The following is an 18,259-nucleotide window of genomic DNA, read 5'->3' as shown; positions in this document are numbered from 1 at the left end:
TCTCATAAACAAATTTTTAATTCAGATTGTTCATTTCTAGCATGTAGAAACAACTATTTTTATATGTTTTATGTGCATAAATGCATGTTCAATTTGGTTACTGACTGTGAGTTCTGTGTGCATGGATTCATGGACATTTTCTAAACAGAGAATCACGGTTATCTGCAAATGGTTTTATTTCTTCCAAGTGCACCTGTATTTCTTTTTCTTTTCTAACTGCTCCTGCTATAATTTCTGCTACAGTTGAGTGTTAAAAAGAGGTGCCCCCTTGTCTTCTTGTTCCTGATAAGATGAAGAGTTGCAGTCTTTCACTATGGAGTTTGTGGTGGTTTGCATAAGAATGGCCCACACAGGCTCGCTCATATAGTCGAATGCTTGTCATCAGGAAGTGGTACTGCTTGAGAAGTATTGGAAAGTGTGGCCTTGTTGTTGGTATTACTGGGGATGGGAGGAAGGGGGAAGAGCTTCGAGGTTTCAAAATCCCGAGCCAGGCTCAGTGGCTCTCTTCCCCTGCCTGAGGATCCAGATATAGAACTGTCAAGCTACTTCACTAACACCATGTCTGCCTGCAGGCTGTCATACTGTCGGGCTGCCTGCTAGAATGATCATGCACTAAACCTGTGCTGTGAAACTTAAGTCAGCCCCAATGAAATGCTTTCCTTTATAAGAATTGCTGTGGTCATGGGGTCTCTTCACAGCAATACAATAGTGAACGAGACAGAGGTGGATGTTATTTTTGGGTTTTCATAAATGCTGAATGAATGTTGAGGAAATACATCGTTTCTTTGTCATCTTCCTTTTAAATATGGGTGTTCACTGCTATGACTACCCTCTGATCACCAGTCTCACTATTAATAAGTCACTGTCCTAGTTTCACTTCTGGTGCTGTTATAAAATATTCTAACAAAAATAAAATAAAATAGACAACTCAGGGGAGAGGAAGGCTTTCTTTTGGCCCGTACTTCAGCACATATCCAGCACAGGGAATACACAGGAAGTCGAGGCTGGAGGCCCACAGCTGGTCGCATCACATCCACCATCAAGCAGGAAATGGAAACCCAAGTGCTGCTGTTCAAGTCATCCCTCCCACTCTCATGCCATCCCGAGCCACCCACCACGAGGCTGCATCCTCACAGTGATTAGTGTAAGGAGCAATAATATTTAAGAGGGAAGGGGTTCCTGGAGCTTCAGACGTGGAAAACGAGGGTCTTAAAGCCAATCTGGGTCCCAAGTGGCTCATTTCTCCACCTTAATAATCCACCTGGAGCCCTGCCCTCTACTCTCCTTCTACCTCCTCCCACAGTCTGGCAGCAACAGCAATATTAGTAGTAAAATTAATGGTGATAATAGTAGTAACAGGGCCAGTGCCAAGCAATATGGTACAACACAGCAGTTCCTCCCCACAAACCTGTGAGACAAGCGAGGCATCCTGTAAACTCCAGGCCCAACTCGTAATAACTATCATTAGAACAACACTTGGCTTCCTCTTGCCCTAAAGGGTTCCAGTGCTCATCTGCACCCAAGTTCTGCTTTGTGCTGCCTGTTCTCCGCTCTGCTCTAGGCCTTTCGCCTCCTCTTCCAAGCTTGGATCCTTGTAAACTCTCTGGCACAGTGCCGTCACTGTCTACCACAGACTTCTCTAACCCCTCAGATAGCCTAGCCTATCAAGCTTCCCCCAAGCACCTAAACACGCGCGCGCGCACACACCCTGATTCAGCCACTCATTTAACACTATCTAGCACAGGCACCTTATTCACTTGCACTGCTAAGGCTTAATGTTAAATCAAGTTTCTTTCCGTATGAAGTTAGAATCAGGAAGAGAGGTCATAAATATGCAACTGCCTGCTTCTCTGCTGTACCCTGGAAGCTGGTGAATCCCTTTAGTCACCTAAACAATTCACTTTAGGATGATGATTATAATTCAAGGACTCACTTACAAATAAAGAGGAGAGGAGAGGATGGCAACAGACACAAAGAAGCAATTCACAATGGCAACAACACAAGAAAAAGTGAATGGGAGAAACTCACAATATAAACTGGGAGATACCAAATACAAAATGGAAATACAAAATGGGAGAAACCACTTCTGTGAGACAGACCCGGCAGAGGAGATGTCAGACAAGGAATGCCGGGCGTGCCCTATTCTATTATTAAATGTAACTGGGAATTTTCATACTTACACACCAACTCTCTCTGATAACTTCTGACTAGCATTTAACTTCTAATAAGTTATAGAAAAACAGACATGTAAAAACTTACTGTGGCACTAACTAGAACATAAATCTGCCCAACATTTAGGCTCGATTATGTTTTAGGACTTCTAAACTAAAAGACAGTGAAATCACTCCAGAACTTTATATGTAGTATAATGTCAGTTTGTAAAAACAACATATTCACAAATATACCTTCACAGAAAAAATGCTCAAGTGTACACCCCCGAAAATGCTAGCAGTGATTATCTCTGTAACAGAATGTGGACCTTTCTATGGCTTTCCCCCCTTATCCATACCATCCATTTTTCTATAGTATAAGCTACACATGTACAACAGCACAATATTTTTATTAATTATTTGGGAATATCATACAATGCACCCTGATCACACTCACTTCCTACTCCCACTCTTGTGTCCTGCCCCCTAAAAGACCCACCAAGCTCAATCAGTACTGCCCATACACTCACTGAAGTATAGTTGAACTCTGAGTGGCCAGGCCCTAAGAGAGAACTGAGTCATGTGCCACGGCCCCAACCACCCTCCCATAGAAGCCATCAACTGTGAAGGGCTACACTTCAGCATCTTTATATTACATTTTTAAAGGACTCTTCAATAACTTCCTATCTGGACTATTTCTTTTTGGGTGCAAGGGGATGAGACAGAAGCCTTCAATGTCTCTCATTCTCAGGTATGAATCTGCAGTCATAAATACCACTACAAAAGTAGCTTCCCTGCCCATAGCAGTGGGTGGCAGCATGGAACACGGAGTTTCACATGGGTTCCAGCAGCAGCAAAGATCGTGGTCTCCCATTAGCAGCCCATAGCACGGACAGCAACATGGTTTTCAACAGCTGCACAGACCATCAACATCAACCTGTCTCCTGTCTGGAACACGGATCATGTATATCAACATGGCTTCCAGTGGCAGCATGGACAGTGGACTTAAAACATGGCTTTTGATGGCACCACAGATTACTGACATCAACATGGTTCTAACATGGTTTCCGCAGGCAGCAAGGATCCAGTGACAGCACAGATCACCAGCAGCAGCACGGGCCACAGTAGTACATCAAGGAGACTCAATCCAGAAAATGAACCACTCTGACATCCTGCTCAGAGTTAGGCTTATCTTGCAGCTGGGCAGCCTGTCCAGGGCCAGGACCTTCAAGAGCTCCACCATGTTTGCAGCCTTCAGTCAGCACCTGGTGCTCTTCTCCCCACAGCAGGGAGAGCAGCTGTGGCTCCAGGCGGCACACCAGGCCTGCAGGTGTTGGGGGACAGGGGCGAGGTGGCAGCCCTGTTTCCACAGCCACTGCTGTGTCTAGGCCTACCACTAAGTTCCAGTGTCTTTCCCATCTAACGCCCATTCACTTACTAAAGATGCATTTGCATCTGCTGTGTATCACAGGGGATATTATTTTGCCCAAATAGCTTTACATGCAAATATTTACTGCAACAAGTCACTGATCTGGTTCAAGGTTTCTGAAGCACCATAAATACTCCAGGCAGCTGCACACCTTCCTCCCTCATTAACACCCAACTCCTAGCTTATACCCCATCTCCACAAGCAGGGATGGCAGCAGGAACCCATGCTACCCGCTGGCCTGGCAGGCGGCAGTAAGGAGAGGCAGCTCTAGGCTCTATAGTCCATCACCTTTGTTCTAATTCTATGAAAACACTCTTTAAAAGCATCTTCCTGTAAGACCTGCCTTTTTTTTTTTTTTTTTAGTATAACATACTTTTTGTTTCAAGAGAGGGTTTACAAAGTATCCCTTATTTTACAATAATAGTGTTAGATTTAATATCAAATAATTATAATGACATGGCATAATGTGTTTATTCATAAATGCTCAGTTATAATCAATTTTAGTGGTGGATACAAAAGAATCTGTTAGGACAAGAAAAAGTTGCAGTTATTTGAAAGTAATAAAGGGAGAAACTTCTCCCAGATCTACACTTAGAACTAACCTGAGGGAGCATTAAAATCAGTATAGCAAATGTTTGTTACTTCATGAGGGGCAGCTTAAATTTTTTTTTATCATTTTTACTTTTATCTTGCAAATCCTCTCTCTCATGAAAAAGCAATGGCCATGAAAATAATAAAAAATAAAAGTCACTCCTAAGTTTAGTAATTCAATTTAAGCATGGCTAATGAGAAAGTCTTTACATCTTCCACTAGTCTCAATGATATCAACTATTCCTCTCTGATTTGACCACTTTGAGGGATGAAACTTAGTCAATAATAAGGAATCCCTAATTGATCCTAGGAATCCATGTCTTTAATAGCTGATTTCATCTATCTCCGATCGCTAATTCAATTTTCTAGGCAAATCCCAAGGGACTGTATACAATCCCTAATTCAGTGACGTAAAAACATAGCAAGCGAGTGATCCTCATTAGTATTGATCCTTCACTAACTTCAATGCATATGGTTGAACACAGAGATGAGTAGTCATTTCCGGCTACCTATACAATACACATCGTCTTGTTCTAATTATACCCAGTGTGGCAACAAAGAGCTGCTGGAAACCACTGAACGGCAGCTTTGCACCTACATCATCCTAAGATGATTCTTACACATCACCTGCTGTTTCCAATGTGACTAAGCACAGTGCATGCTGAAAGCTCTGTAAGCCTCCACAGGAATGTCTCTGATAAAAGCAATTTTTGTTTTACAGAAGATTTCTCTGTGTGTGTGTGTGTGTGTGTGTGTGTGTGTGTGTGTGTGTGTGTGTATGACTGTAATACCGCGCTTGCAGGTGTGTGTTCATGTTCAAAGAATAACACAAGTGCTTTTACATGAATGACACTTGTGTAATGGGAGATTATAAAATACCTGAACGAACAACACAATTATGTAGCCGGGCGGTGGTGGCGCACACCTTTAATCCCAGCACTTGGGAGGCAGAGGCAGGTGGATTTCTGAGTTTGAGGCCAGCCTGGTCTACAGAGTGAGTTCCAGGACAGCCAGGACGATACAGAGAAACCCTGTCTTGAAAAACCAAAAAAAAGAAAAAAGAAAGAAAGAAAAAAAACACAATTATGTAGATGTTTGCTAAAGTAATAACACTACTATTCATTCTCTCATGTAATGAATATAGTTTTTAGAAAAGAAACTATTTAAATCTAGAATTAGAAGAAACAAGCAAACCCACTATCTTCATGCAGAAGACAAATGTCAGACAAATTAGTCATCCCTTAGTATCCCTTACATACCAAAGCCTGCAGATGCTCAAGCCCCCTAAATGTATATGCTGAGCATATGCCCAGGTTTATAGAAATTACCCTGTATACTTTAAATCATCTGCAAGTTACTTTGGTATGTAGCATGATGCTATGTATTGTTTAGGAAATAGGTCTAACAGAAGAAATTTGGTTTTTAATATTTTTAACCTAGGGCTGATTGAAATTACAGATGTATTACCAAGACTGTATTTTCAATCTGACAATAGCTGCAAATGCCATAGGAAAGTAAGTTAAAGTGCAGAATATTATGAGGTACACTAGATTTGGGATCAGGTGAATCTAAGTAAGAGAGGGGTAGACAATACAGTCCATTACAGCCTATCTGGATAAGGTCCACAAGCTGCAATGACCTTGCCCAATCCAGATTTGAGGTACTCAGATTCTTTCTCAAATGCACATAAAGTTTGTGATGATACCCAAATTAGAGATAAACCTAACAACTACAGTATGATTCTACCTCAGAGAGACCTAAACAGATAAGCCTGGAAGTTAGTATTCAGGGTACAAGACCAGAGGTCTTAAGGTGGGTGAACTTGAGTATGGAGGGAACATTGGGACTGCTTTATTAAATCACAGAAAATAGTAGTCACTTCTACTTCAACTTACAAACAAAAAGAAGCTAGAAAATATTTTGTAATATTGGAGCTACAATATTACATTCTTTGTTCAAGAAAGGTAAAATGTAATGTATATAGCTCTTGGAGGAACGCAAAGCCCTAAGGAAAATTGCTTCCTTCAGTGAGTCTACAGTATTACACATTATAGTTTGTTTAGAAGTAAACTTCCTTCTTGCCCATTTAAACGCCCTAGAAAAAGAATCCTTTCTATTAAATACACCTATACAACCTCTTCACAAGATGTATCACTAAAAATGCTTTAAGTCTACAGAACTGCCAGCTAGTGGTGCTACTTCCTGATCATGGTTGTTCTGGACATACCAACACATCCTGGAAGGATGTAACACCAGGGACAGGTAGACCTCTGTTCTGCACATTCAGGAGTTATCAATTGTCAGGACAACGACCATTTTCCTCAAACAGCCTCTCTTTCCAGGCTCTAGTGTTTATACAGTATGTATTCTCCATGAGGTAGCAGTCAGGTTATCATTACAGAATAGCTGAGATACAATGTTCCACAGTTTATGGCAAAGTACCGTGTAAATAAGACACAACTTAATCAGACTCACCTGATTTATCTGAAGCATGTTAAAACAATATTGATCAAACTTCTGAATCCCTCACGGCTCCAAAAAAACTGGAAAATGAAAACAAAAAGAAAGTTCAGCTTACGAATTTACAACTACTGGATATTCTTAAACACATGCTCTTTACCAAAACCAGTTATAAAATGGAATCATTTAGATTATTACAGAACTTGTATCATGATGAATGTCCTATATTTCTGCAATCCAATCCAGTAGCCACGTATGTGAGTGGGTACATAAAATGTGACTAGTGCAACCAAGAAAGCCAAAGTTTAATTTTCCCAAATGTTAATCTTAACTTCAGAAAACAGGCATGACTAGTGGTTGCCGTAACAAGCATTGCTGGTTGCAGCTGTTAAACCTTGAGCACCACCTTGCCCGGGAGTTCTTAGACAACCCAGGCAAAAGGGAAGCTGTTTGCAATGCTGGACATTTCAGATCAACATTTTAAACAGTCGGGTTTTGAACATTGAACCCACCCCCTCAAGGAAGATGCAACTCATACAAGTACTCTCTTTGATGTTATAAAAATAATATGTACAATTACCTAGATGGGTATTTGCTTTTACTATTATCAATATAAAAATAGTGTATACATAATGTTTGCTTTTTAAAAAAAATCCCTGGCAGAGAGGTAGCTCGGCAATTAAAAGCTCATTCTGCTCTTATGGAAGACCGGAGTTCCATTCCCAGGACCCACGTGGGGCAGCTCACACACACTTGTAACACCAGCTCCAGGGGAATCAACCCCCTTTGGCCTCCAATGGCACCTACATTGTGACCACATATCCACACACATAATAAAAAAAATAGTATTTTACCACTCTATTAATGATATACCCACCCTGTAACTAAATTTGTATTTACTTTCCTTTAGGGTCTAACACATTCTGAATCATTTTATGTGGTAAATCTCTTCTATATTTAAGTAGATGCCGAAGGAAGGAAAACACAAATATATATATATAAATAAAGCATGGGCTGTCATAATGGAAAAATTCACATAAAATATAATATACCAGTACCTACCATTACAAAAATTACCAAACAAAACAGCAAAGAAGTTAAATCCCATCACTTAGGCAGAAGTATTTGTTGTAAAATTATAAAATTGACCTCCCCCTCAGAAGCAGAGGTACATATACTCACACATACACACATACTGGTCTATCACTTTCTCAAGATGCAAACCGGAGTCTGTCCAAAGTTACTATGTAGCTGGAGACACAACTTAGTGGGTAAAGGTGCCTACTGCATAGGTGGGTACAGCAGTAAGAACCTGTAAACCCAGCACTTGAGGGAAAGATGCAGGCTTCTGTTCTCACAGTCAGCCTAGCCAAAAACGTACCCTGAAAATTCAGTGAAAGACCCAGAATCAAAAGGGATAAGACAGAGGCTACTCAACATCATTCTTTTGCCACCACATACAAGCATGGGCATGAACACTTACATGTATATGCACACACACACATATGCACATACACATGTGCACATACACACAATTACTTTGAAATTTTAAACACTTCTCACTAGTGTTCTCAGCACCTGTATGTATTTCTTTTCTAAATGTTTATCAAACTTTCTAAAGGAGTGGTATGTCACAGAGGACCTGGCTACTGGTGATTTTTAGTTTCAGTCCAATAACCATGTGAGCCTTTGCCAAATTACTGTACCTTTGAGCTCCCTCCCCTCCTTTATCCTTTAAAAAGTAAACTGTTAGGCAGCATCTAACAATATGAAATTATGAGATGCCACTTCTCAGATGATGTTGTACAGGTCTCAGATGCTCCTATCTCTTGCTCCTTTGCACGGAAGGAAGACAAACAGCAAGCTACTTTAGATGAGGTGTATACAGCAAGCAAGTGATAGAGAGAGTACAAAGAACAGTGAAGACCACGCCCTTCAATCCTCAAACACCAAAACAGAATGTGGTCAAGAGCCACACAAAAAAGTATGTCCACACAAGCGTTCAGATGTGTCAGTAGTCCTAAGAGAAAGCCTACTGGCAAACTCACACAGCAGAGATGAAAGAGAGCAGAACGTGGTAATGCACATCTTTAATCCCAGCATGCGGATGCAGAGGAATCTGAGCTAAAGGTTAGTCTGGGCTACTGGGCTACTGGGCTAGTTCCAGGACAGCGAATGCTACACAGAGAAACTGTGGGTCCGAAAAAGAAAATGAGACCAGAGGTAGCTTACCCATTGAAACTGCAAGATGTGTATTGCTTTAAGCCCTTATGGTTTGAGATAATTTATTATGCAACAGTAAATAAGATATCCAGCAATTCAACACTGCCTTGGGGGGGGGGGGTGGATATCAAGCTAAAATAAAATCCCCATTAAGTATAAGCAAATGAAAAAATATTAGAATTCAAATGTGATAAATTCTAAAACTTAAAACATCTACATTTTTAATTCAAAACTTAATTACAACATGTACCAATACAGAGACTCATATCTGGTAAGGGTCCTGAGAATAAGTAACTGAGTGTCCAATACTAAATGAGACATCTTTATCACCTCCCACAAGAATCACAGACCGTTAGAGAACAGAGGACTGCCCTCCAGACATGACACAGCCATTGCACTCATGATCTAAGAGTAGCTAGGGTCACCTGTAGAAGACCAAGCCAGACAATAATCCCAGCATGGACAGGGAAGGGACTCCACCTCCCCGAGGAGCTGCTAGGGGTGGAAGAGTCATTCTTCTTTGTAGTGTGGTTGTTGTACATGTTCCTGCAGGAAGCACTACCTGGACTCTGTGGGTTACTAAAGGAGGAGGAAGAGGAAAGCACATGGAAGTGGGTAAGGTACGCATTGAGAGAATCCAGGGAAATGGGAGGAGGAATATGGAAGTGATCTGATCAAACTGGTACATGGGGGGAGAGTGAAGGGGGAAGACGGTAAAATACATAAATATACATAGGTATTAAATTGCCAAAGAGTAACATTTAAAACATTTTAAAGGGCATCATACCTCCAATGGTGTTAAAATACACAAGCTATAACTAAAAATACAAACCCCATCAATTTCCCAGGTTTTTTGTTTGTTTGTTTGTTTGGGGTTTTTGGTTTGGTTTGGTTTGGTTTGGTTTTTTGAGACAGGGGGGTTTCTCTGTGTAGCCCTGGCTGTCCTGGAACTCACTCAGAAATTCATCTGCCTCTGCCTTCCAAGTGCTGGGATTAAAGGCGTGCGCCACCGCTGCCTGGACAATTTCCTTTTTTTTTTTTTTTTTTTTTTAATAATTGAAATAATTCTTTTGGGGGCTGGCAAGCTGGAGAGATGGCTCTCAGGGGTTAAGAGTATTTGCTGCTCCTGTAGAGAATATGGGTTTAGTGCCCAGCACCCACATGAGAACTCACAGCCATCTGAAACTCTAGTCTCAGATGCTCTTCCTCTGAATGTACTGCACACACATAAATAATTTTTAAAATCTATTTTTAGAAAAAGAAAACAAACAATTCTTTTGGAAGATGGAAGCATAAAAAAAAAGAAACTACTAAAAACATCTGAGTGACTGAGTGCCTTTATCTTCCAAAGTTTAACATTTATTAAACACTCATCAACTCTGTGGCCCATTGTTTTTTTAATTTGGTATCTCTATAAACAGTAAAAATATGTATATATGGACCTAGTGTTCCTTCAATACTAGAATGCGCCCGTAGGGATGACTTCAGAAGCATACTGGAGATACTGAAGTACATTTGTTAAGTTCTAATCTTGATACAGAAGGGTTTTTGACATTACAAAATTAAAAACACTGAGAATGAACACATTACTCAGTAGTTAAGAGCACTGGCTGCTCTTCCAGAAATCCTGAGTTCAATTCCCAGCACTCATACAGTGTGACTCACAACCAAATCTAAACTGGATTTGATGACCTCTTCTGGTGTGTAAATGAACATGCAGACAAAACATCCACATACATAAAATACATAAATAGATATTTTTTAAAAAATGAAAATATCCATCCATTTAATATTATATATTCTATAAGCCTTTCAAATTATAATAAGCTACATAAACTGAAACATAACTACTGTGTCTATAATAACAGAGTTAATTGGATACCATTCTAAAATTATTCATTTTTCCATCAAACAAGTGATATATATTAGGTTTACATCAATTTAAAAATTACTTATAGCTATTCCATGGATAATTAAGAATTCCAAAGCAGCATATATCTTTAAGACTTTACTTCTTTTTTAAAGATATGCCCTGTTTATTGTCCTTCATTTTAAACAATATGAAAAAAATCAAGACATCAAAAAGATCCAATGTTTTTATATGTTGTCTGTGGTCTCAAAAAAGTCTACCTATCCATCCTATGTCAAAAAAGTTTCTAGCTACAGTTCAAACCCATTACAACTAAACACTGTTAGAGAACCCTAGTCACATGTCTCAAAAACACCCTAGAGTGATATCCAGTCAGGCACAGAAGGACACGAAGTTCCAGATTCCAGGCTACCAAAGGAAAACAGGAGAGGCAGCTGACAGCCAGCTAAAGACAAGAGAAGACCTGCAACTCACAAGGAATAAATGGTCCACCTTTATCATGAATTACATTTTGCCCATGGTAAATGAAAAGCTATCATTAAATGTATATAATCCTCAGTTAAGCAGTTTTAAGAAATGGCATAGACCTTCATAACATTTTACATCAGAACCCAGTCTAGTTGCATGTGCTATCCTCATCAACACGCTTCAAACTATACAAAACTAAGCATCATCCTTTAAAGCGATGCTTCTCTGGTAAGAATACTTGCTGCTCTTGCAGAACACCGGGTCCCAGCACTGACATGACATCTCAGACCTAGTTTCAAGGAGCCACACCTTCTTCTGATTATCTCAGGCACCAGTCATGAACATGGAGCACATACACACAGACAAAACACATTAAATATATAAATCTTTTAAAGTTTAAAGTTTTTAAAAAACATTTTTTCATTTTAATTTTTTAAATTAGGTACCTTCCAAAAAAAAAATCTATTAAGGAATATCCAATTATAAGTGTCAACATTTCCTAAAAGTCCGTGCGAGTTTCTAAGCATACAGTTTACTCAATTATGTCTGTGAGAGACACACTCCCAGCCAAGGAATAATTATCAGATGTAAGCCCATGCCAGGTGCCACATTTTGCCATTTTTATACTCATTTAATCCCCATCAGCTGGAGATGGAGGCTGGGTTGTCTACAAACAGCTGCATGCACACTGCTATGGTTAACACCCACCTGGACAGGTTCAAAGACTCTTCTCCTCACTACTCACTAAACTATGAAAGATTTGCCTTCTTACAATTTTTTTTTCTGGGCCAAAGTCAAGGGCTGCAGTGACACAAGCCTTTGATCTAGCACTTGGAAGTGGAGGCAGGAAAATCAGTTCAAGGTTATATCCTTGGCTGCATAGCAAACTCAAGGTCAGCTTGGGTTATGAGTCTTAACAACAGCAACAAATGTCAAGTGTTTAATGTCTAGGGCAGCTATATAGAACTGTGGGAAATATTCAAAATCAACCACTGATATAAACTGTAATTATGGACAGGACTCATCTAATATTTTCTGACACCTACAAGACACAGTATTCCAATGTGACTGATCATGAAGCACTTAACTCCATGCAGTCTGGTATTAACATAGTTCAACTTCACATTACTGATAGACTGTTTTCTTCACATGAATATAAATCATCAGACATAAAGCATGAAGGTAAGAACTAGGTACTGTGGTGTAGGGGAGGCTGAGGTAGGAAGATTGGGAGCTCAAGGATAGCTTAGGCTACCCAGCAGAGCTTAACACACACACGCGCGCACGCACACACATACACATATACATACGCATGCATACACACACATATACATACACACATATACATACACACGCACGCACACACATATACATATATGCATGCATATTCATACACACATACATATACACAAACATATATACACACATATACACACATGTATATACATATACACGCATATACATACACACACATATATACACACACGCACACACACAGATGCACACACACATATACACACACACATACACACATGCACACATGCACACACCTGCACACATACATGCATACACACACGTGCACACGCACACACATACATACACACACATATACACACATGCATATACATACACACATGCAGGCACACACACATACATATATACATGCATATTCATACACACACATACATATACATATACATACAAACATACATACACACATATACACACATGCATATACACGCACGCATATATATACACACATATATACACACGCACACACACGGACACACAGGCACATATACACACATACATACATGCACACACACGCGCACACACATGCATACACACGTGCACACACACATACACACATATATACACGCATATACATACACACATATGCACACATGCACACACACATACACACATGCATACACACACATACATACACACACAATAATTAAAAAGAGATGGAGTTGAGCTAGGATCTAGCCAGTGGTAGTGCTTTCCTAGCATATGGGAGGACCTGGGTCCAATCGAATTCTAAAGACAGAGATGGAAAGATGGGTCAGTAGTTAAGCACTGGCTGCTCTTCCAAAGGCCCTGGGTTTGATTCCCAGAACTCACATGGCAGCTCACAACTGTCTATAACTCCAGTTCAATTCAATGTTCTGTTCTGGTTTCCATGGCAGACATGAAAGGCAGAAGAGAACACAGGTACAGATATGCATACACATAAAATAACTTGAGAAAAAATGCTAAAGCAGTTAGGTACAAAAACAGTTTCAACATTTCACAACTGCTCATTCTGGGACATTTTCTGCACTGTTTTATATTTTAGACTTTCATCACTAACCTTTTTAGTTTTTAATGTGTGCACACTTGTGTGCACGTGTGTGCGTGCGCACAAGTGTGCATACATATGAGTGGGACATGAAAATGGCACAGTGGGAATGTGGAGGTCAGAAGACAACTTGCAGACACTCCATCCCAAAGCCCCACACAGTGGCAAATAGAGAACTGGCTCATATTGCAGTCTCTGCTGTCCTTAAACTCCCAGTCATGTGACACCAAACCTAAGGACCTGAGTTTGATCCCCAGGACCCACATGGTAGAAGACAACAGCAGACACACAAGTTGTCCTATGACCTCCACAATCGTGTAGAGGCCCGGTGATGAATGACTTTACTCACTGAGCCAACAAGAAGTCCTACATATTTTTGAAATTTTATAGAAAGTCAGTCTTCCCTAGAACTTCATTCCAGGCAAGTCAAGTAAGGTAAAATACAAAATCCAACCTTTTCCATGCTGAAGCATCCAGAAGCAAAGGGATAGAACATGTCTTTCTTACCCACAAATAGTGCAGGGGGAAATCTGTGTGTGTGGTAGAGTAAATAATACATGGGTATCATGAAAACAGGTGAATTCGGGTAAAGTTAGAAGAATATTCTTTGTATTGTTCTTATTCTGACTTTACTGAATGCTGAAATTGTATCCAAACAGGATGTTTAAAATTATATGCTACTAGAAATTTACCTGCTTGAATAGCATAGCAACATTTTCAGAAATTCAAAACACGGTTTCTTAAGGAAAAACAGTAATTTATGAAGAATACACTACACATGACCGACTAATCACAAGTAGACTTCACTTTGGAGGAAACTTCATGCCTTGAGACAGGTGCCCAAGACTAACAGTGGCCACATAAATCACGCATACAGGTGGGCATTTCAGATTTGCACACTTAATACAGACCTGCAGCAAATCCACAATCAAGTGATATTTAGGGTTTCCGGTAAAATAAGAGACAAAAACTTGCTATGTTAAAAAAAAAAAAAATCTAGCAAGATCTTAGTTTTTTTCTTTTTTATTGAATTATACTTTTCCTCTATAGTTCTATCCACGACAGTGTAGTTGAATCGACTTAGAAAGGATGGGTAAGAAACATTCTACTGAACAATTTGACAGTATTACTATCTTTTTGCCTGCCCAACACCTTTATTTATTTCAAGTGTTACCCCTCAAAAAACATAAGAATGCATCAGAATCCAAGTCCTATTTGGATTAAGAAAGTTCCCTAACACTGTGAGATCAAGCAGTGGATAACTTACTGGAATCCATTTAAAGGATCATCTGTACCAGTTCTGCAGGATCCAGCCCCTTTTAAATCGCTTAGTGCATTCATGCCTATTGGGTGGTCCGTCTCCACTCAAGTACTTCTAAGCTTTTGAGGGGGTGGCATGGAAGATTCATAATGCAAACTACTCACACTGCAAAATGTTGCACCTAAATAATTGCAGGGACTTCCAGACTTGCCCCCCACCCCCACCCCTACCCCTCAGCGCAAGCGCCCAACCAGGCTCTCGTTCCCACCCCCCTACCCAGGTCTCCCAGTTCAATCGCCTTGGTTGCCTCTGCGAAACTGGCCCCTCACCCTGCCCCGCTTCCCCGACCCCACAGAGACCCCACCGAGCCCCGAGTCCCTGCCCTCGCGGGAGATTCTGCGGCCAAGCTTTGTGTCTCACCCAAACTCCCCACGCCCCGGCAAGGTCACTACCGCCAACTACCCCTTTAAGCCGAGCCGTCACGGTCCCAGCTCGCAGGAGGCTCGGCGGAACTTGCCTGTCATAGGCTATATTTTGTCCCCCCTCGGCCCCACCTCCCTTCCCCGTTTCGGCGAGTTACGTCTTCGCCACTTGCCCATTATACAGAAATAGCCACCGCCGTCGCCCCGGCCCCGCCGCCCCTACAAGGCCCCGGCGGCCTCCGCGCCCCCTCGCAGCCCCGCGGCCCCCACCGTCGTGCCGGGCGCCCCCGCCCCGCCCTGCGGACACCTGTGCGGCTCCCCGCGGCACACGCCCCCCACCCCCCCACCTCCAGGGCGGCCGAGGCGACGCGGGAGCGAGGCCGCGAGGGGCGGCCCTGCCGGCTCCCGGCGCTCTGTCTCGGAACCCGCCGGCGGAAGTCAGGCCTGGCGGCGCCGCTCGCACCGGGATTTACCTGCGGGCCACGGACGCCCGGCAGACGGCTCCACATTGGCGAGCGCTCCGGAGAACTGACCCCCGCTCCGCCGCCGCCAACGCCGCCTGCTCCCTCCTCGGCTCCCGCCCCCCGCCTCCGCCTGCCGCCCTGCGCTCCCGCCGCGCCCTCCCGGGCCCGCGCCGCGCGCCCCCGCCTGCGCCACGCCGCGCGCCCCCGCGCCAGCGCTCTCCACCCCTCCCCGCCTCCCGCCGCGGTCAAGCGGCCATTGTTCGCCGCGCCGTTCCCGCCCCCTGGCGGCCGCTGGGACCCCCGCAGCCCGCTGCGGGGCTGGGGCCTGAGGTCTTGGGCAGCACCGCGGCCCCTCCCAGGGAGCCGCTGCTAGAGCGCGCTGAGAGCCCTCGGCCCCGCACGGCGGCTGCAAAGATGCTCCAGCACCGGCTGGGCAGCCTCTCTCGCACCCGCTGCCTCTGGGCTCTCGGCGCTGCGCTGGGGGCAGCCTGTCTGTCCCCAGTGCTCTGCTCCTACCTTCCCCGGCTCGCTGATTCCCGCCTCTGCTGAGCTGGGGACGCGCGACCATCCCGCGTCCGTTCTGCTGCGGTGCGGGTGCGACGTAGGCTTCGGCTGATCCTGCACCTTTCTAGACAGAAGGAGGGAGAGGGGGAGGAGGCTAGCGAGCTGTCTCAACCTGAATCACCTGCTTCTCGGCCCACATCATTTTCCATCAGGAAAAAAATAAATAATAAACATATAAAAATTGTGTGCCCATACGAAAAAGAAATCCTCGGAGCCAAATATGAGGATCGTCTTTAAAACAGTGTCCTAGATCCTTGGTTTTTGAAACCAAGGTTTAGAAAACTCAAATTACTTGTTCATTCGTCCTGGTTTTGATATGGGTTAGGTATAGCCAAATAACGTCAGCCTAATGGCCAATGGGTTTTAAATAAACGGCACCAAAAATAATATGAAATAGAAGTCTAGAAATAGACTTCTGACTGGCATTATTCTTCCTGGGGGTTCCTTCTTGGTATTGCTTGTTTGCCTGGGATATGTCTGTGAGCCCTGTGTCATATTTTAAAACCAACTCTACAAATGAGGCAGTATTTGTGGGTCTGTTACCTTATACACTGGCTTACAATTTTTAAAGAGACAACATGATACTGTATGTATAGGCGCGATACATTTGAAGCTCTCTAGCTAGAGCCTCACATGTGGTAGTGTCTGGTGACCCCGTGTTTTCCATGACCCTTTCTCACTTTTCCTTTTCACTAGCTTTCTCAAATGTGTGGATTTCTCCTTAGATGGCACCACTCCTTGATTAGTGGTTTCTAGCTACTTAGGCCTCATTCAGATTTTCAGTGATACAAATGACTACATGCCCTTCACACCAAGGAAACAAGCCTCCCATCCCTGTTCTTTCCACAAGTCATTCTCTCTGCCTGCGATATAGCCTCCCTTCACCCACTGAACATATAATGGGGGGGGGGGGGGGGGAGGAGCCACTCAGAAAATGCCTCCCGGAGAAGCTAATTCCTTCCAGCAGACCATGCTCTTCTCTTGAGCTCCTCTTCTCTGACACTGCAAGTCTATTACATTGTTTGTTTTCTTGCCTGTCTTCTTCTGCCAAACAGTGCATTGTTGTGCGGCTGGCTTGGTCTCATTCATCTCTGTAGTCCCAGCATTTAACAGCAAGTGGGTGGACACTAAGTGGTTTTGAAATAAATTGATGTCTTTATATATTTGGAAGAGACCCTAAAGTGGCCAGAAAGTTCATTCTCTTTCATTCCGATCGTTGAAGTTAACTGAAAACTTTATCTCTGCTGTAACTTTCTCTCCTAATAGACTTTAAACCCCAATCAGAGTAGATATTTTTCAAGTCATTAGAAAGAGGATTTGTTTTTAAAGCTGGAATCTGTACTTTCAACTGGTTAACATAACTAAGTCAGCACATGAAATTCCCTTTGTGTAGGGAGTGGAGGAAGACCAAATAACTGTGTGCAGCCGAACGGGCACAGCTACACCAGGGATCCCAGGCTCAGACCCCATGGGAAATGGTTAGCCCCTCCCCCAAGGATGAGGCTCAGAGAAAGGTCAACGCCTTCCTCTGATCCATGGGTGGATACTGATAGTGTGTTCAAAAAATGTCCACCATAGTTGCCCCAACACCCGCTCCCATAGTTATGTCCTGAATACTACCCACCCCGCCCCCATGCAGAGACTGCTTCTATCAGGAATAGCTACGCCTGTCACTTTGATCCAGCTCCATTCCATAAACCCTGCCTCCTTGCTTCTCTGTATGTCCTAACCTCACCCCTCTGTTCAACTCTGATATAGTCAACATGCTTAGCTTCCAGGAAGCTGCTATTTTCCCATCAGAGAGCGCAATCTATACCACCGCAGCTTTTTGTCCATGCCTCTGTGTATGTTTGTTTTGTCTTCATACTCTGCCACCCCAGTTAGCTCCTCTGTCAAGGAGCTGTGCAAGGACACAGCACCTAAGCGATAGGAAAACACACAAATCTCTGGCCAGTTAGCATTTATTGTTTTATATGTTTGTTAGCATTTTGCCTACATGTGTATCTGTGTGAAGGT

General features: G+C 42.8%; 1 protein-coding gene across 4 annotated transcripts in view; it reads right to left on the bottom strand.

The window, feature by feature from the left end:
* Nucleotides 1-16,271, bottom strand: part of Stau2 (staufen double-stranded RNA binding protein 2) — a 248,340-nt gene extending 232,069 nt beyond the window's left edge. Inside the window, exons 1-2 of one of the 4 annotated variants that reach the window (XM_076924314.1) lie at nt 16,196-16,271; nt 6,646-6,713 (exon numbers count right to left, since the gene is read on the bottom strand). Coding sequence is in view for 2 of the 4 variants with exons in the window: in XM_076924313.1 (XP_076780428.1) it covers nt 6,646-6,663 (18 nt within the window). In the remaining 2 variants the exon portion in view is untranslated. Of the gene's footprint in view, nt 1-6,645; nt 6,714-15,688; nt 15,828-16,195 lie in introns of those variants that run through there. The other 3 variants (XM_076924313.1, XM_076924312.1, XM_076924311.1) reach the window with 3 other exon arrangements.
* Nucleotides 16,272-18,259: the final 1,988 nt, after the last annotated feature.

The sequence above is a fragment of the Arvicanthis niloticus genome, chromosome 25 (genome assembly GCF_011762505.2).
Source record: "Arvicanthis niloticus isolate mArvNil1 chromosome 25, mArvNil1.pat.X, whole genome shotgun sequence".
NCBI lineage: Eukaryota > Metazoa > Chordata > Mammalia > Rodentia > Muridae > Arvicanthis > Arvicanthis niloticus.
The sequence above is the reverse complement of the archived record's forward strand: the minus strand, read 5'-3'. Positions and strand labels throughout refer to the sequence as shown.